Consider the following 21,343-nt stretch of genomic DNA (forward strand, 5'->3'; position numbering starts at 1 on the left):
TACTTACATCCTCGATTGAAAATCAATTAATGAAAACTAAATCTGATTTTTATATACATAGTGATAAATCTGGTAAACTGTTAGCTAGTCAATTGAAGAATGCTCTGGTTAAACGTCAAATCACTAAGATTGGTCAGCAGAATGGGAATCTGACAGTTAATCATGATGAGATAAATAAGGCATTTCAAGATTTCTATACCTCCCTGTATCAATCTGAATTTCCTCAAGATTATAATACCATGTCTGATTTTCTGGGGAAATTAAATTTTCCAAGGTTATCATCTGATGATCTTTTGATATTGGATACTCCTATTACGGATGTAGAAATTAAAGGGGCTATTTCCTCAATGAATTCTGGGAAAGCACCGGGTCCAGATGGTTATACAGTTGAATTTTTTAAATTTTTTTCCGCTACTCTTTCCCCTTGGTTAGGTAAGGTTTTTGAGGAGGCCATTAGATTAGGGAATTTGCCACAATCTTTTTATAGAGCTTCCATTTCTCTAATATTGAAGACAGATAAAGACCCTACTAATTGTGCTTCTTATAGACCTATATCTTTATTGAATGTAGACTCCAAGATTTTTTCTAAGTTACTGGCATCTAGATTATTTCAGATGATCAAACTGGCTTTATTAAAAATCGTTATTCTTTTTTTTAACATTAGGAGATTGTTGAATATTGTTTATACTCCCTCACATGATACTTCAGAATGCGTGATTTCATTAGATGCGGAGAAAGCATTTGACAGAGTTGAATGGCCTTACTTATTTAATGTGTTGGAGAAGTTTAATTTTAGTCCGATATTTATATCATGGATTAAATTGATTTATCATACTCCAGTAGCCTCAGTGGTTACCAATAATCAAAGATCTCCCTTTTTTCACCTATTTTGGGGCACTAGACAGGGATGTCCTCTTAGTCCATTACTATTTAACATTGCCTTAGAACCTTTGGCAATTGCCATCAGACAATCACACGATATTTTGGGTATTAATCGTGGGACAGATATTCATAAGTTATCTTTGTATGCAGATGATTTATTACTATTCATTTCTAACCCGGAGAAATCCATTCCAGCAGTTTTATCATTATTGGCTCAATTTAGTGAGTTTTCTGGGTATAAGTTAAATCTTAATAAAAGTGAATTGTTTCCATTAAATAAACGGGTCCCAATTTATGGAAATTTACCCTTTAAATTAGTTAATGACTCTTTTACTTATTTAGGGATCAAAATCACAAAGAACCATAAAGATTTGTTTGGATTTAATTTTTTACCCTTAATTGATCAGATTAAAGGTTTGTTTACTAAGTGGTCACCTTTGTCTCTATCTCTAATAGGCAGGATTAATGCTATTAAGATGGTTATTTTACCTAAGTTTTTATATATTTTTCAAGCGATACCAATTTTTATCCCGAAATCTTTTTTTTACTAATGTTGACTCTAAAATTTCTTCATATATATGGCAGTATAAAAATCCCAGGTTAGGTAAAACATATTTACAGAAGACAAAAAAGGAAGGCGGGTTAGCATTACCTAATTTCAGATTTTACTATTGGGCAGCTAATATTAGATATTTGTTATGCTGGTTGAAAGATAGGGGGTGGATCTTTTGGCCCTTGTTGGGTGAGTTTAGAAACTAAATCGGTATCAGCTTATGCTTTGGGTTCTATTTTAGGGACTTCTCTCCCTTTTGCTCTTTCTAAATTGCCGAAACGAATTGACAACCCGATAGTTAAACATACATTGCGTATATGGTTTCAATTTCGGAGATTTTTTGGGTTGACTCAATTCGTTTTAAATAGTCCTATTGTATCTAATTGTTTTTTTCACCCTTCCATTATAGATCAAGCTTATTCAGCTTGGAAAACTAAGGGATTACTAAGATTTTCTGATTTATTTTTAGATAATTGTTTCATGTCTTTTGAACAATTATCCAACAGATATAACTTGCCGAGATTTCATTTTTTTAGATATTTACAGATTAGACATTTTTTAAGTTCTGTACTCTCTATGTTTCCAAATTTTGTGCCTTCAGATACTTTGGAGAGTTTATTTGAATTAGAACCTTTTCAAAAAGGGCTTATTTCAAAACTTTATAATATAATTATGAAGATACGTTCGGAGCCCCTTTATAAGACTAAACAGGATTGGGAAAGAGAGCTTAGTTTTAGTATTTCTAGTGAGAATTGGGATAGAATTCTTCAATTAGTTAATACATCATCGTTATGTGCCAAACATTCACTAATACAATTTAAGGTTGTACATAGGGCCCATATGTCCAAGGATAAATTAGCTCATTTTTACTCTCATATAAGTCCTATTTGTGATAGATGTCATTCTGAAATTGCGTCTTTAACTCACATGTTTTGGTCGTGTTCATTTTTGGAGAAATATTGGAAAGATATTTTTGATATTATTTCTGCGGTTTTGAATATTGATTTACAACCTCATCCTATTACCGCAATTTTTGGTTTACCAATGTTAGATTCACAGCATTTATCTTCTTCAGCCCGTCGAATGATTGCATTTCTAACTCTGATGGCTAGAAGATCTATATTGTTGAATTGGAAAGAAATTGATCCTCCCACTGTATTTAATTGGTTCTCTCAAACTATGTTATGTTTAAATTTAGAAAAAATTAGAAGTGGTACTTTTGAGACTTCTATTAAATTTGAAAAGTTATGGAGACCATTTATTCAACATTTTCATATGATGTAATATGACCCTGTGCCAAGTACATTTGATTTCCCAGCTTTTAGCTTATGTATTTTGAGAGGACCGGAAGTGACGGCATTGATGAATACTTATTTTTGTGAGATATTATAAACAGCCCACTTTTTTTTTCTCCTTCTCTTTTGTTTGTTTTTCTTTCTTTTATATTACTTATTAGTTATAGTTATTAGACTAGATTAGTTAGTTTTGCATTATATAAATTTTTTTTTGTTTTTTTTTCTTTCTTTTTTCTGTTTTTTTTATATTATACATTATGAAATATTTAGATTTACTATGTCCATACATATATCTTATGGCTTATGTCTTGGTAAACTCATTTTATTGTAACTATTATGTATGTTTTTTTTCATATGTAATGGAATGTGTATGTTGGTAATTTCTTTATCAATATATCATCTGTATTCTGTCCATATTACTAATATTAATAAAAAGATTTAGAAAGAAAGATTATTTAAAGGAGTTTACCCGGCCTTACCTCACCTGGAGTGAAGCTCGTACACAGCCTCAGCTTGCTTTTTAAATTCCCCTGTTGATCTCAGAGGCCAACTTTCACGCGCTTGTGCAGTCGTGCCCCGTTCAAACCTTGTGTCTGCCTGTTATCGCTGAAGCCTGACTGAGCCAAAGCTGTTCCACTCTGCCTCAGTCTACTCCGACAATAGCCACTACGACGATGGCTGCTGTATTTGGCGGTCTTTCTTTTTAAACCTCTGGCGCGCTACGTCACGCGCCTGCGCAGTCTACCCTCTTTGCCGCGATCAGTTAGAAAAAGCTTCTTTCTGAGCTTCTTTTACCTCTTCCCTCTCCGCCTCTTGCTGCGATATTGGAGCTGGGTCCCTAGGAATGAGGACAGGGAAGGTCCCACCATTTCTCCACTGTACCTCTATAACTCTGCACTTTTACAAGAAACTTTTACAAGACATAGTTGGGTTTGAAAAAAACATGCTGCAGGAATTTAACTAGTACGTTTGAGCCTCATATCTCTCTAGTCATTGAGGCTATACACTATAATTTTGGATGTAAGATCTGGAAGTTTTGTTAAGGATAATCAGTTTTGTTCAAAACTTTTTCAATCCCAGCAAAAAATGCATAGCTTTCTCACATCATATCCTATTGTGTATTATCATGGGCCCAGCAGTGATATTAGCACAATTACATAACAACATCTTAACTGTTTATGATAATTACAAAAGGTTTCCACTGGCAAATTCCACTTGTAAGACACACACAAGTGCTTTAACTAAAAGCATTTGGCAATAAGCTGTACTAAAATTTACCAGCAAGCTATTTCATCATTTTTTAAATCCCATACTCCATAGAAAATCAGATCCAAGTAAACCATATCACGGCAAGCCTACTGAACAGTGCGAGATTTAATAAATCTAAATATCAGCTCACCATTAACCTTCATGGCCCTTGTGCTGTGGAACAGGAACAATTTAACTCGTATGCTTGAGCCTTATATCTCTCTAGTCATTGAGGCTACACACGATAATTTTGAGACTGGATTCAATAAAGCATTATGGTAAAGAATCTTCATAAACTATCATGACATGTTTATTATTTTATGTGAAACCAGAAAATCACACATTTCTTTTTCACCTTCAGTCAGAACTCCCAAAGGCATCTTCTTAAACCCTGCGTCACACGATTGAGAAATATATCACAACAGTAATTCCTTAAAAAATTTCTTCCCCCTCCTCCCATGTTCTTGATTTTTGTGTTTCTTCTGCTGGGTGGAGATGCCCAGTGTGAAACACCAGCTACTGCAAGGCATGCAGCAGGCTAAAAGGAGCAATTGGCCTTCGACTAGCTGCTGATTCTTTCAGGTACAAGTCCCTGCAAATGCTAAAACTTGGAACAACAAACAAGGTGCTGGAAAAATTGGGTCAGACAGCATCTGTGAAGGGAATTGGACAGTGGACTCTTGAGTCAAGAAATATCTGGACTGAATCAGATGAAAGGGTTTGACCAGACATGTTAACTGTCCAATTCCCTTCTTAGATGCTGCCTGACCTGCTGAATTTCTCCAAATCTTGTTGCAGTTTTCTGTGTTCAAATGAATTACTAGACTTCCAGCTGACATATCAGTTATATTATTTAGTTTGGCATCAGTAAATGTGAAATATTGTTAACACATGACCTAAGCCTACATGTCAACGTAGCACTGAAAAGAAATGCACACTGAGTCAGAGTGTACGGAAACAGACCCTTCTAATTACTGAGTCAATACTGACCATCAAGAACCCATTTACATTAATATACACATTAGGGGTAGTTCATCAAATTTGAAAAATTGAAAAATTCAGGGCTTTGGAAGCCGGCACAGTTGAGGCCAGTATGGCCTATGATTATACTAAATGGTAAGTCAGGCTGGCCTACTCCTGTGTGGTGTACCAATCAGCATGTCTTCAGCATATGGGAGTAAACCAAGCACTCTGGAGAAAACAGAGTCAAAAGGATAATGTACAAACATTACTCAGGCAGCACCAGAAGCTGGGATTGAACCCGGGTCACTGGAGCTGTATGGCAGCTGCATTACCAGCCACATCATCCAAAATATGTTAGCACATTATGTAACTAAAGCACTGGGTAATGCATAGCAAACAATGCATGGACGGTCTGGATCTAGTCAACTAGGAATTTTGTCCTGCCTATATTTGTTTCTGAGCAATGATTTGAGAAAGTTTTCAAATAACAAGATCTTCAATGGACTGGCAACTCAACTTGAAATTTAACTCAAAGTGCTGGAGGAAATCAATTAAGTCAAGCAACATCAGTGGAGGGGAATCAACAGTTGACGTTTAGGCTGAAACCATCATAAATGGAAGGCAAGGTCATTGCTTGACCTTGTCTTTTAATAACCCAGAAAGCTGTGCTTTCCAGATATTCAGCTCCCCAGTAGAGAAACAAGGCAAAATTAGATGAGCAGCAAGGACACCTCTGATAATCGCACTGTCTACAGTAATTTTAGAACCAAAAATAATTACCTGTATGTAGAACTATGAAAAAGGCCATCACCTTCTGAGCCAGCAACAATCCATTAGAATACTTGTCAAACCACATTGGTGCTCCCTCTGCAGAACTAGAATAAAAGCATGCCATCAGTCCATCGTTACCTTTTCCTCATCTCAAACTTAAGGCTGATTTATACTTCTGTGTAGTAGCCTATGCCGTAGCCTTCGTAAGTGGCCTGCGTCGTTGTGAGCATTTATACCTGTGCGTTGTTTTGTCTGTGATGCTCTGCAATTCACCACCAAAACGCTAGTTGGCAGTGGGGTTTCAATGCCACTGTGTAGAGTTTCTTCGTGTACTTCAATGGCGACTGAGTGCATCATGTTGGAGTTGGAGCTAATAAATGTTGAATAAGGCTTACTTTTATTGAAATTACTGCAACGCAGAAAAGAAAGATGATGTCGGAGGAGATGGTATGTATGACCATTGAACGGATTGAGGCAGAAGGAGGGTAAATTTTCTGTGCTTGTCTGGCCACTGAGAGACAAGGATGAGGAAATACATTTCAAACATTTTCAGATGTCGGCAGGTAGATTTGACGATTTGTTCATAGTCTCATTTATTTCGCATCAGTGTATGCACAGTATGAAATGACAGGAGGAAATGTGATGTTACCAAGCAGACCAATCACAGTTGTTGCGGTTTGCCTCGCCGCGACACACAGTTACATTTTTGGAGAGGTGCTCGTCAGGCTATGGCGTAGGGTACAGCACAGGTTACGCGGCTACGCCGTACATTTAAGTATAAATCAGCCTTTAATCCTTTACCACACTGTACAGGCAAAATGTAAAATAGCAAATCAAGGAAATTTGTGCACCCATGGTTAATTGCTGCTTTATAGCCTCAATGTGACCAGAAAGCTTCACCATCACCTCAGTGTGATCAGAAATCAGTATCAGAGTGATCAGAAACCTTCATTATTGCCTTAGATTGAATAGAAACCTTCAAATTCTGAATAGCACAATGTGAATTTGGAAATGTCTGTAGAATGCAGCTCAGATTATTCACATTTTCCTGATGGTTGTGGGATTAGCATCCAATCTGTGTTGTTTGGGAATAAATTTAATCTGTGGCTAACAAGAGAACTACTCTTACTATATAATCTGATGGGTATAAGGTGGTGCTAACAAAAACACACAAAGTTTTATCTTAAAATTTTCCATGCAGATCCCAAGTAGACTTGCATTTTATACTGTTTTTCTACACATAAATGTTGAAATTAATACCTTTCAGACTCCAAGCAATTAAATACTAATTCCACAATTTGTATTTAAAACTAACTGAAGAGTCCTCACAAACATAGCCACACTCTTTATGACTGAACAGTGCCACCTATATGCAGTACCAGAGATACTCTAGATCTGATCCCTGGAATATCAGCAGCTTTTTCAATGTATCAGTTTTCCTGCATAACTGTAGCTAAGCATGTGCTCCAATACCATATGCAACGATTCACTCAGCGCTAGTAAAATGCTTGTTGACTTCGAGGAGGGGAAGGATGATGAACATGCGCCAATCCATACTGGCAGCAGTGATTGTCAGAAGCTTTAGACACTGTTAATCTGGTATAATAACACCTGATTGTTAAAATACCAGATGACCTGTCCTGATAATACAATCAGTAAAAAGGCGTTTACTTTTTCAGAAGTTTAAAAGAGATTTGATATATCGCCAAACATACTAACAAACTTCCGTAGATGTACCATTGTAAGTATCCTGAATGGTTGCATCATCGTCTGATATGGCAATTCCAATGCAGAGGAACCCAAGCTGCAGAGACTAGCAGATTCAACCCAATACAACACGGGCATATCCCTCCCCACTATCAGTAGTGGCTACATGAGATGTTGGCTCTATCATCAAAGATTCCCACCATGCTATCTTCTCAGTTACCACTGGGCAGGAGGTACTGATGTCCAAAGTCCCACACCACCAGGTTCAAGAACAGCTTCCCTTCAACTATTTGACCAACTTGCACAACTCTAATACATAACCTCAATCACAAAAATATGACCACTTTGCACTTCAGCAAACTATGTTCTAATTGTGTTCTTTCTTATAAAAAGTTATGTAAATTTGTCTAATTGATGATTTTCTTGAGAACGTAGCTTATCTCATGCTATGTGCCTGTGATGCTGCTCTAAGTTTTTCACTGCACTTGTTCATACATTTTTGTGCGACAATAAACTCAACTTTGACAAGGGAAGCGATGTAGGTTAAAGATTGAAGAGTCCAATTGAAAAATATTACAGGATGTCAATCCATACTTGTAATTAAATTACTTCTGTACAGATTCATTATTTACATGTTAGAAAATTTCTCCAAATAGTTTCAAAGTCACTTATTGAATCATTAAGACATAAATATGTAAGATCACTCTTTTTGTTATTACCATCAGGGAGGAGACATGGGAGCAGAAAGTTTGGGAGCCGGAAAGCCCACACTCAATGGCTCAGAACCAGCTTCTTTTGTCATGAGATTTCTGAACAGTCCACAAACCCAATCATGTTTTTCATTTTATTTTACTGTTTTTATAATTTACAGTAATTTCATATCTTTGGACTGCATTCCTGCCACAAATCATAAGAAGCTGATTCTGATAAGCAGCCCAATGATGCAGAGACACCCATTTCAAACTAATCATAAACCTAAGAGGTGTGTGTTAACATGCCATTTGATGAAATAATGTAAATCACATCCAATAAGCTTAAGAACTTAATTAAATTTACCATGAAGTTTAAATACAAATTGGTGCTAGTCTTAAAACAGTCAGACCAACAACATTCTTGCAACCTCTACTCCCTGCGGACAGTTTTTCTATCTTAGAAACTTTTAATTCTTGCAGTATACGCATAATTTAGAAAGCATCAAAAGAAATCACTGAGACAAAAGAGACTGTAGTTGCTCAAATGTGGAACAGAAGCAGAATACTGGAAGAATGAATGTCTTCTCCAAGTGAGAACGTCTCATCCTTTGTTTGAACAGCAGAAAGTTTTCTGCTTTAGGTACTCTCACTTCAAGGTGCTCTCCTCTCACCTGTAACACAGTTTTCTTTCATTCAACCCTCTCATTACCCCCAACCCCACCTCTAGTTCTAATTGCCCAACACTCCTCCCCATCTGGAGAAATCTCAGTATGGAGCTGCTCCTAGAGTCAGCAGTAGAGACAGTTTTAACAGACGTGTTCACTCACCTGTTCATTATTGACACACAGTTGGTATTATTCACAGATTTATTACAAAACTCCTGCAGCATAAATCCAAAGCAAACGAGGTAGGCAAAAATAGTGAGGCTGAACTTGATCAGAAAACACATAAGAAAGTGCTGCTGAGTCTGCAGAAAGGAACACAGACAAAAATACGATCAGATTTGGGATCAGTTAATACTAATCTGCATTAGGTATCTTAAACAGAATTCCTTTCTTTTAAAGTAATAGACTTGTCACTGTGACACCTTACAACCATTTAGTGCTTATAATTAAGCCAAGTGTGATAGAGTCACGGAGTTATACCGGATGGAAACAAGTCCTTCAGCCCAACTCACTATGCTGACCAGTCGCCTACCCAAGCCATCCCCATTTGCCAGGGTTTGGCCACATCTCTCCAAATTTTTCTTATTTTGTAGGCACAGTATTTTAAACTTCTGTAATGTACCTGTCTCTGAATTGTATATGTACATGAGAGGCTTCCTCTGGTAGCTCATTCCACCTACCCACTACCATGTGTGGAAAAACATGCCCAAGTACCCTTTAAATCTTTTCCCTTTTAGACTAAACCCATGCCCTTTAGTTTTAAGACTTCCTTACCTCATGAATTTACTGTACATATCCCAGAAAAGTCACCCTAAGTTTCCTATCTTCCAACCTGTATAGTCATTCCTTATAATGCAAGCCCTCCAGTCACTAGATACTAGAATACGGTACAGGCCCTCAGCCCTCGATGTTGTGCTGACCCATATATTCCTTTCAAAAAAGTACTAAACCCACACTACCCTGTAACCCTCTATTTTTCTTTCATCTATGTGCCTGTCCAAGAGGCTCTTAAATAACCCTAATGTTTTAGCCTCCACCACCATCCCTGTCTAGTCATTCCAGGCACCCACAACCCTCTGTGTAAAGAAAAACTTACCCCCGATGTCTCCCCTAAACTTCCCTCCCTTAACTTTGTACATATGCCCTCTGGTGTTTGTTATTCGTGCCCTGGGAAACAGGTACTGGCTATCAACCCTATCTATGCCTCTCATAATCTTGTAGACCTCTATCAAGTCCCCTCTCATCCTTCTACACTCCAAAGAGAAAAGTCCCAGCTCTGCTAACCTTGCTTCATATGACTGGTTCTCCAATCCAGGCAACATCCTGGTAAATCTTCTCTGCATCCTCTCCATAGCTTCCACATCCTTCCTATAATGAGGTGACCAGAGCTGAACACAATACTCTAATTGTGGTCTCACCAGAGATTTGTAGAGTTGCAACATGACCTCTCTACTCTTGAACTCAATCCCCCTATTAATGAAGCCTAGCATCCTACAGGCCTTCTTAACTATCCTATCAACCTGTGCAGTGACCTTGAGGGATGTATGGATTTCAAACCCAAAGACGCTCTGTTCATCCACACTCTTAAGTAACCAACATTTAACCCTGTACTCAGCCCTCTGGTTTGTCCTTCCAAAATGCATCACCTCACACTTATCCAGATTGAACACCATCTGTCACTTTTCTGCCCAACTCTTGTAACCTTCGACAACCTACAGCTCCATCCACAACTCCTCCAGTCTTCGTGTCATCTGCAAGCTTACCCACCCATTCTTCCGCCTCTTCATCAAGGTCATTTATAAAAATCACAAAGAGCAGGGGTCCTAGGACAGATACTTGCAGCACTCCACTCGTCACTGACTTCCAGGCAGAATACTTTCCTTCCATTACTATTACTCTCTGCTTTCTTCCTGTAAGTCAATTTTTTATCCAAACAGCAAAGGTTCCACTGATCCTATGCCTCATGACTTTCTGGATAAGTCTCTCATGGGTGACCTTGCCAAATGCCTTGCTGAAATCCATGCAGACCACAACTACAGCCCTACCCTCGTCAATTTATTTTGTTACCTCTTCAAAAAACTCAATTAGGCTTGTGAGACATGACTTTCCCTTCACAAAGCCATCATAACTATCCTGGAGTAGACTGTACTTCTCCAAATGCTCGTAGACCCTATCCTTAAGAATCCTTTCCAATAGTTTGCAGACCACCGACATAAGACTTACCAGTCCATAGTTCCCAGGATTTTATTACATTTTTTAAACAAGATAACTACATTTGCCATTCTCCAATCCTCCAGCACCTCCCCTGCAGCCAAAGAGGATTCAAAGATCATAGCTACTACTCCAACGATCTCTCCTCTCACTTCCCACAGCAACCTGGGGTATATCACGTCTGGCCCTGGGGACTTATCAATCTTGAGGTTTTTAAGAAGATCCAACACTTCTTCCTTAATCTCCACATTGACCAGCACACAGCAGGCCTGTTCTATTTTGACCTCACCCTGATTAAGGTCCTTTTCACTTGTGAATATTGAATTCACTTGTATTCATTTAGGACCTCCCCAACCTCCTCCGCCTCCGGGCACATGTTGCCTTCTTTATCCTTTAGCAACCCCACCTTCATTCTTCTCATCCTTCTGTTCTTCACATACACATAGAACGCCTCGGGGTTCTCCTTAATCCTACATGCCAAGGCCTTCTCATGCCCCCTTCGAGCTCTCCTAAGTCCTTTCTTAAGCTCCTTCCTGGCTATCCTATATTTCTCATGAGCCCCTCCTGCTTCTTATATCTAACATATACTTCCTTCTTCCTCTTGACGAATTGCCTCATGTGTTTTGTCAGCCATGGTTCCCTTTTACTACCAGTTTTTCCTTGTCTCAGTGGGAAAAACCTATCCTGAACCCAGCACAAGTGGTCCCTAAACTCCCTCCACATTACTTCTGTGCTTTCACCCATGAACATCTTTTTCCAATTTACTCTCACTAGTTCCTGCCTCATCCCTTCATAGTTAGCCCTTCCCAGTTCAGCACTTTCCAATTTTGTCTGTTTTTATCCTATTCCATAGCGATGCTGTAGCTAAGGGAGTTGTGGTCACTCTCACCAAAATTCTCCCCCACCAAGAGATCTGCCACCTGACCAGGTTCATTACCCAGAACAAGATCCAATATGACCTATATAACCATATAACAATTACAGCACGGAAACAGGCCATCTCGGCCCTTCCAGTCCGTGCTGAACACTTACTCTCACCTCGTCCCACTGACCCGCACTCAGCCCATAACTCTCCATTCCTTTCCTGTCCATATACCTATCCAATTTTACTTTAAATGACAATAGCGACCTGCCTCTACCACTTCTACTGGAAGCTCGTTCCACACAGCTACCACTCTCCGAGTAAAGAAATTCCCCCTCATGTTACCCTTAAACTTTTGCCCCCTAACTCTCAACTCATGTCCTCTTGTTTGAATCTCCCCTACTCTCAATGGAAAAAGCCTATCCACGTCAACTCTATCTATACTCCTCATAATTTTAAATACCTGTATCAAATTCCCCCTCAACCTTCTACGCTCCAAAGAATAAAGACCTAACTTGTTTGATCTTTCCCTGTAACTCAGATGCTGAAACCCAGGTAACATTCTGATAAATCTTCTCTATACTCTCTCTATTTTATTGACATCTTTCCTATAATTCAGTGACCAGAACTGTACACAATACTCCAAATTTGGGCTTAACAATGCCTTGTACAATTTTAACATTACATCCAACTCCTATATTCAATGCTCTGATTTATAAAGGCCAACATACCAAAAGCTTTCTTCACCACCCTATCTATCCACATGAGATTCCACCTTCAGGGAACCATGCACCATTACTCCTAGATCATTCTGTTCTACTGCATTCTTCAATGCCCTACCATTTACCATGTATGTCCTATTTAGATTATTCCTACCAAAATGTAGCACCTCACACTTAGCAGCATTAGACTCCATCTGCCATCGTTCAGCCCACTCTTCTAACAGGCCTAAATCCCTCTGCAAACTTTGAAAACCTACTTCATTATCCACAACGCCTCCTACCTTAGTATCATCTGCATACTTACTAATCCAATTTACCACTCCATCATCCAGATCATTAATGTATACAACAAACAATATTGGACCCAGTACAGATCACTGAGGCACACCACTAGTCACTGGCCTCCAACCTGACAACAGTTATCCACCACTAATCTCTGGCATCTCCTATCCAGCCACTGTTGAATCCATTTTACTACTTCAGTATTAATAACTCAAGATTGAACCTTCCTAACTAACCTTCCCTGCGGAACCTTGTCAAAGGCCTTACTGAAGTCCATATAGACAACATCCACTGCTTTACCCTCGTCAACTTTCCTCGTAAGCTCTTCAAAAAGTTCAATAAGATTTGTCAAACATGACCTTCCATGCACAAATCCAAGTTGACTGTTCCTAATCAGACCCTGTCTATCCAGATAATTATATATTCATCTCTAAGAATACTTTCCATTAATTTACCCACCACTGACATCAAACTGACAGGCCTATAATTGCTAGGTTTACTCTTAGAACCCTTTTTAAACAATGGAACCACATGAGCAATACACCAATCCTCCGGCACCATCCCCGTTTCTAATGACATTTGAAATATTTCTGTCAGAGCCCCTGCTATTTCTACACTAACCTCCCTCAAGGTCCTAGGGAATATTCTGTCAGGACCTGGAAATTTATCCACTTTTATATTCCTTAAGAGCGCAAGTACTTCCTCTTTAATCATCTTAGTTTCCATAACTTCCCTACTCGTTTTCCTTACCTTACACAATTCAATATCCTTCTCCTTAGTGAATACTAAAGAAAAGAAATTGTTCAAAATCTCCTCCATCTCTTTTGGCTCCACACATAACTCTGATTCTCTAAGGGACCAATTTTATCCCTCACTATCCTTTTGCTATTAATATAACTGTAGAAACCCTTCGGATTTATTTTCACCTTACTTGCCAAAGCAACCTCATATCTTCTTTTAGCTTTTCTGATTTCTTTCTTAAGATTCTTCTTACATTCTTTACATTCCTCGAGCACTTCATTTACTCCATGCTGCCTATATTTATTGTAGATATCTCTCTTTTTCCTAACCAAGTTTCCAATATCCCTTGAAAACCATGGCTCTCTCAAACTTTTAACCTTTCCTTTCAACCCAACAGGAAGATAAAGATTCTGTACCCTTAAAATTTCACCTTTAAATGACCTCCATTTCTCTACTACATCCTTCCAATAAAACAAATTGTCCCAATCTACTCCTTCTAAATCCTTTCACAACTCCTCAAAGTTAGCCTTTCTCCAATCAAAAATCTCAACCCTGGGTCCAGTCCTATCCTTCTCCATAATTATATTGAAACTAATGGCATTGTGATTGCTGGACCCAAAGTGCTCCCCAACACATACCTCTGTCACCTGACTACTATTTCATTCCCTAATAGAAGATCCAACACTGTCCCTTCTCTAGTTGGTACCTTTATGTATTGCTGCAAAAAACTATCCTCCACACATTTCACAAACTCCAAACCATCCATCCCTTTTACAGTATGGGCTTCCCAGTCTATGAGTGGAAAATTAAAATCTCCCCAATCACAACCCTGTGCTTACTACAAATATCTGCTAGCAAATTTGCTCCTCCAATTCTCACTCCCCATTAGGTGGTCTATAATACACCCCTATAAGTGTTACTACACCTTTCCCATTCCTCAACTCCACCCAAATAGCCTCCCTAGACAAGCCCTCTATCCTGCCAGAGCACTGCTGTAATATTTTCTTTGACTAGCAAAGCAACACCTCCTCCTCTTGTCCCTCCGATTCTATCACACCTGAAGCAACAAAATCCAGGAATATTTAGTTGCCAATCACATCCCTCCTGCAACCATGTTTCACTAATAGCTACAACATCATATTTCCAGGTATCAATCCTTGCCCTAAGCTCATCCACCTTTCTTACAATACTCCTAGCATTAAAACAAATGCATTTAAGAAATTCTCCACCTCCTCCTCTCTGTTTATCTCTAACAGTACAAAGAACTTTACTGTCTTCTTTTTCTTCCTTCTCCCATACATCTGTTCCCACACTTTGGTTCCCCTCCCCCCTTGTAATTAGTTTAAATCCACTGGAGCATCTCTAGCAAACCTACCTGCAAGAATATTTGTCCCCCTCCAGTTCAGATGTAAACCGTCCTGTCGGAACAGGGTCCACCTTCCCTGGAAAACTGCCCAATTATCTATAAATGTGAAGCCCTCCCTCCCGCACCATGTCTTCAGCCACGTGTTGATCTGCACTATCTTACTATTTCTAAACCCACCTGCACGTGGCACTGGTAGCAATCCTGAGATTGTTATCCTGGAAGTCCTGTCCTTTAACTTGGCAGCTAGCTCCCTAAACTCACTTTTCAGGACACTCTCCTACCCACGTCATTGGTCCCTACATGGACCACGACATCCAGCTGCTCACCTGGAGTGAAGCTCGTACTCAGCCTCTGCTTGCTATTTAAATTCTCCTGCTGCCGCACGGGCCGACTTTCACGTTCTTGTGCAGTCGTGCCCCGTTCAAACCTCGCCTCTGACTGTTCTTGCCGAAGCCTGATTGAGCCAAAGCCAACCCACTCTGCCTCAGTCCGCTACGACGATGGCCGCTGTATATGGTGGTCTTTCTTTTAAACTTTTGGCGTGCTACGTTGCGTGCCTGCAGTCTAGCCCAGTGGTTCCCAACATGGGGCGTACGCCACAGGGGGGTAATTTGATTTTTAAGGGGGGCAATTCGAGAATGAGTTATTAACAGTGAATTTTTTCTAGTAAGTCTGTGTATGAGTGTGTGTGCGCGAGTTAATACATGTGTATATACAGTATGCGTACATAAAAATACTTGTGTGTAAGTACATGTGTAATTGCGTATGTACTGTATATATAGTGTATCACCATCATTACAACCATCAAATGGCTTTCATAATTAAATTAATGAATTGACTGATGTAGGAAGGAACGAATGAACAAGTCCAAACGCGTAAGAAACTCGTACGAGGTCGCGCCAATGCTGATTTTTGCAGTAGCTTTCGGTTCTTGGTGGTGTGAAGGTGTGTACATTGCGTCATCTCTTTTAAACTGTGTATCTGTCTTTGTATGCTGTAGAAACAAATCGGCATTGTTTATTTATTTATTGTTTTTATTTATAATAATAATTATTATTTTAATATCACTTAATGTTCTTTTTTTTTTACAATTTCTTACTAATTTCTTCCTCAGAACTTTAACAGTCCTTTAGTTCTTTTATTTTTCTCTTTCATGAATGCCATGTTCTTTGGAAGCTTGTTTAAACCAAGTTAATGGTCTTTTAGGCTTCCTCCAGGTGAATAGGAGTTCGCTTTTTGAATAATAAGAGTTATATATCATCACAGGGGGCATCAGGATTTTAGAGGTGATTAGGTGGGACATAGCCAAAAAAAGGATGGGAACCACTGGTCTAGCCTCTTTGCCCCGATCAGTTAAAAAAACAGCTTCTCTCCAAGCTTCTTTTACCTCTTCCCTCTCCGCCTCTTGCTGCGACCTCTCCTCTCGTCAGCCGGTCCATATACTGCGTCAGGAATCCTTCTTGAACACACCTGACAAATTCAGCCCCATCTATCCCCCTTGCACTCAGGAGGTGCCAGTCAATATGAGGGAAGTTGAAATCACCCATAACTACTACCCTGTATTTCCTGCACCATTCTAATTCCTGCTTACGTGCTCCTCAGTATCCCGAGAGCTATTTGGGGGCCGATAGACTACTCCCAGTAGTGATTGATCCCTTCCTATTTCTGACTTCCACCCACACCGACTCAGTGGACACTCCCTCTGCAGCATCCTCCCTTTCTACAGCTGTGACACTATCCCTGACCAGTAATGCTACTCACCCCCTCCTTTCTACCTCTCATCCTATTCTTTTTAAAACACCTCCCGATGCATGCATCAGCCAATCCTGCCCTTCCTCCAGCCAAGTTTGAGTAACGGCCACAACATCATAGTTCCATGTACTGATCCATGCTCTAATTACATCCCCTTTATTCCTAATACTCCTAGTGTTGAAATAGACACATTTCAACCACTCCAACTGGCTACATTTATGTTTTGTCCCCTGCCTTTCCTTCCTCAACAACTCAGAACACCGCATCATGGCCTTGTCCTTCTACCCTAATCTCTGCACTCACATTCTGATTCCGACCCCCCTGCCAAACTAGTTTAAACCCTCCCCAACAGCTCTAGCAAACCTGCCCGCCAGGATATTGGTCCCTTTCCAGTTCAGGTGCAGCCTGTCCTTTTTGTACAGGTCAGACCTTCCCCAGAAGAGATCCCAATGATCCAGAAATCTGAACCCCTTTCCCCTGCACCAACTCTTCAGCCACGCATTCATCTGCCGTAACTTCCTGTTCCTACCCTCTCTGTCTCTTGGCACAGGCAGCAATCCCGAGGTTACCACCCTTAAGGTCCTGCTTTTTAACTTCTTTCCTAACTCCCTATATTCCTTCTTCAGGACCTCATCCCTACTCCTATCTATGTCATTGGTCCCCACGTGGACCACGACATCTGGCTGCTCATCCTCTCTCCCGAGAATACCGAGAACTCAATCCGAGATATCGTGGACTCTGGCACCAAGGAGGCAACAAACCATCCGGGATTCTTGATCTCTCTCACAGAACCTCTCACCTGTTCCCCGAACTATCGAATCCCGTATCACTACAGCTCTCCTCTTTTCCCTCCTTCCTTTCTGAGCTGAGGGTCCAGTCTCGGTGCCAGAGACACGACCACTACAACTTGCCCCTGGTAGGTCATCGCCACTCACAGTATCCAAAACAGTATACTTATTGTTGATGGGAAAGGCCATGGGGTGCTTGTTCTTTCTGTCTTTCACCCTTTCTGTCACCCTTTCCCTCTCCTGACAGTCACCCAGTTACCTGACTTCTGGCTTCTCCCTGAAACTTCGATCTATTACTGCCTCTGCCTCCCGAATTTTCTGAAGTTCATCCAGCTCCAACTCCACTGACCGCTCACAGTCCTTGTGAATCTTTTCAGCACCATTTCCAGCTTAACAAGATCCACCCTACAGCTTGGTGACCTGAACTGCACACAACACTGCAAGTACAGAACATGTACATTTATGTACTCACATGTACATTTATAACATGCCCTCAACAGCCTGGCTGATGAAGACAAGCATACCAAATGCCTTTTTCACTGACTTATCACCTTTGTGGCCACTTTCAGGGAAATACATACATGAATCCCAATGCCTGTGTTCCATAACACTTTCCAGAACCCTGCCACTCACACAACAAATGAGTTAACTTCCATCTGCAAATCTTTGGCCCACTTTTCCAGTTCACTGTCCTCCTTCACTGTTCACAAATGTACTAAAGCACACCAACTGCAATCTCACCCAAATAGTTAATAGGGATGAACACCAGTGGTCACAGGCTTCCAATTTGAAAAAACAACACATCACTACCAACCTCTGACATTTATTACCAAGCCAATCTTCTATTCAACTGGCTAACTCACTCTGGATCGCATGTGATCTAGCATTCCAGGATAGACTACCATATGAGACATTGTCAAAGGCCTCGCTAAAATCCATGTAGACATCTACTGCTGTTTCCTCATTAATCATCTCTTCAAACAACACAAATTCATGAGTAATTATTTCCCATGCACAAAGCCATGCTTCCTATTCCTAATCTGTCCTGGCCTTTCCAAATGTAGGTAGATCCTATCTCTCAGAATCCCTTCCGTTAACTTTTCCACCACTGATGTTAAGATTGCTTACATTAAATGAAACATCTATTTTCAAGCATGGATACCAGAAGGGGTCAAAGAAAACCTAAGCCTGTATGCAACAGATGTATTGAAACAATTTAATTTTCAAGGATATAAACTAAAACTATAACATATTTGTTCCAGAAGCATAAAGTGAGCTTTGCTGATTGTCAGAGACCAGGTACAAAGCTATTGTAAGCAAAGTAAAGCTATTTTGATTGAAGATAGAGATGCAATTGGATGTACATCAACTGTGGCAGACTTTGCATGCCATTACTTCCTATAAGGCAAAACCTAACATCATAAATAGCTGTGATGTTTCACTCCCAAGTGAACTCAATACCTTTTATGCACACTTTGAGAAACAGAATTGGATTATACTTGTGTGAATATCTGCAGCATCTGGCAACCCTAGATTATCTGCCTTGGAGGCCAAAATCAGAGTAAGTTTCAAGTTTCCCTTGCAAGGCATCAGGTCCCAATGGTGTACCTGACCTGATATTGAAAACCTGTGACAAACAACTGGCTGTGTGTTCAAGACATCTTCAATCACTTATTGCTGCAGTAGGAGGTTACCGTCTGCTTCAAAAGACCATCAATCATGCTGGTGCTCAAGAAGAACACAGTGAACTTCCTGGTGGGGAGGTTTGCTAAGGCTATTGGGGAGAATTTAAACTAGAATTGCTGGGGGTGGGAACCGAACTGAAGAGACGGAGGAAGAGGCAGTTGGCTCACAAATAGAGAAAGCTTGAGTACAGTGCAAGAGAGTGCAGGTGATAGCAAAGGGACGCGTGCAGACCAATGGTTTGAGATGTATCTATTTTAATGCAAGGAGTATTATGAACAAAGCAGATGAGCTTAGAGTGTGGTTCAGTATCTGGAGCTATGATGTTGTGGCCATTACAGAGATTTGAATGGCTCAGGGGCACGAAAGCTCAGGGACAGGCTTTAGATGTTTCAGAAAGGACAGGGAGGGAGGTAAAAGAGGTGGGGGTGTGGCACTGTTGATCAGAGATAGAGTCACGGCTGCAGAAAAGGAGGGTCATGGAGAGATTGTCTACAGAGTCTCTCGGGGTGAAAGTTAGAAACAGGAAGGGGTCAATAATTCTACTGGGTGTTTATTATAGACCACCCAATAGTAACAGGGAGATCGAGGAACAGACTGATTCTGGAAAGGTGTAATAATAACAAGGTTGTCATGGTGGGAGATTTTAATTTTCCAAATATGAATTGGCATCTCCCTAGAGCAATGGGTTTAGATGGGGTGGAGTTTGTTAGGTGTGCTCGGGAAGGTTTCTTAACACAATATGTAGATAAGCCTACAAGAGGAGAGGCTGTACTTGATCTGGTATAGGGAAATGAACCTGGTCAGGTGTCAGATCTCTCAGTGGGAGAGCATTTTGGAGATGGTGATCACAATTCTATCTCCTTTACCATAGCATTGGAACAGACAAGTCAGGAACATAAAATGGGAACAGATATTGTCAGGGTAATGTATGCAATAAATGTGGTAAATGTTCAGGGGATATTTGCGTGGAGTTCTGCATGGGTATGTTCCAATGAGACGGAAAGAATGGTAGGGAACAGGAAAGGCTGTTGTAAATCTAGTCAAAAAGAAAAGCTTACTAAAGGCTTAAAAAAACTAGGTATTGATAGAGATCTAGAAGATTGTAAGTCTAACAGGAAGGAGCTTAAGAATGAAATTAGGAGAGCTAGAAGAGGCCAAGAGAAGGCCTTGGCGGAGAGGATTAAGGAAAACCCCAAGATTTAAAGAGCAAGAGGATAAGATGTGAGAGAATAGGACCAATCAAATGTGACAGTGGAAATGTGTGTACGGAATCGGAGGAGATAGCAGAGGTACTTAATGAATACTTTATTTCAGTATTCACTACGGAAAAAGGATCTTGGCAATTGTAGGGATGACTTACAGCGGACTGAAATGCTTGAGCATGTAGATATTAAGAAGGAGGATATTAAGGTACTCCATGCAAGGCTCATTAAGAAAGTAAGGAAGCATGGGGATATTGATTTGTGGATCCAGAACTGGCTTATCCACAGAAGTGGGGTCATATTCTGCATGGAGGTCAGTGACCAGTGGTGTGCCTCAGGGATCTGTTCTGTGACTCCTACTCTTTGCGATTTTTATAAATAACCTGGATGAGGAAGTGGAGGGATTGGTTAGTAAATTTGCTGATGACGCAAAGGTTCGGGGTGTTGTGGATAGTATAGAGGGCTGTCAAGAGGTTACAGCAGGACATTGATAGGATGCAAAACTGGTCTGAGAAGTGGCAGATGGAGTTCAACCAAGATAAGTGTGAAGTGGTTAATTTTGGTAGGTCAAGTATGATGGCAGAATATAGTATTAATGGTAAGATTCTTGGCAGTGTGGAATATCAGAGGGGTCTTGGGGTTCGAGTCCATAGAACATTTAAAGCTGCTGCGCAGGTTGACCCAGGCATACGGTGTACTGGCCTTCATAATCGTGGGATTGAGTTTAGGAGCTGAGAGGTAACACTGCAGCTATATAGGACAGTGCTCAGACCCCACTTGGAGTACTGTGGTCAGTTCTGGTCACCTCACTACAGGAAGGATGTGGAAACCATACAAAGGGTGCAAAGGAGATTTACAAGGATGTTGCCTGGATTGGGAAGCATGCCTTATGAAAATAGGTTGAGTGAACTCGGCCTTTTTTCCTTGGAGCGATGGAAGATGAGGTGACCTGATA

General features: G+C 40.3%; 1 protein-coding gene across 6 annotated transcripts in view; it reads right to left on the reverse strand.

Moving 5' to 3' along the window:
- tmem94 (transmembrane protein 94) overlaps positions 1–21,343 on the reverse strand; it is a 197,888-nt gene that overhangs the window by 35,305 nt on the left and 141,240 nt on the right. For all 6 annotated transcript variants that reach the window (XM_059948880.1, XM_059948881.1, XM_059948878.1 and 3 more), the window contains 2 exons: positions 8,939–9,078; positions 5,722–5,816 (listed from right to left, as the gene is read on the reverse strand). In XM_059948880.1, coding sequence (XP_059804863.1) covers positions 5,722–5,816; positions 8,939–9,078 — 235 coding nt within the window. The remainder of the gene's footprint in view (positions 1–5,721; positions 5,817–8,938; positions 9,079–21,343) is intronic.

This window comes from Hypanus sabinus, chromosome 23 (assembly GCF_030144855.1).
Source record: "Hypanus sabinus isolate sHypSab1 chromosome 23, sHypSab1.hap1, whole genome shotgun sequence".
Taxonomy (NCBI): Eukaryota; Metazoa; Chordata; class Chondrichthyes; order Myliobatiformes; family Dasyatidae; genus Hypanus; species Hypanus sabinus.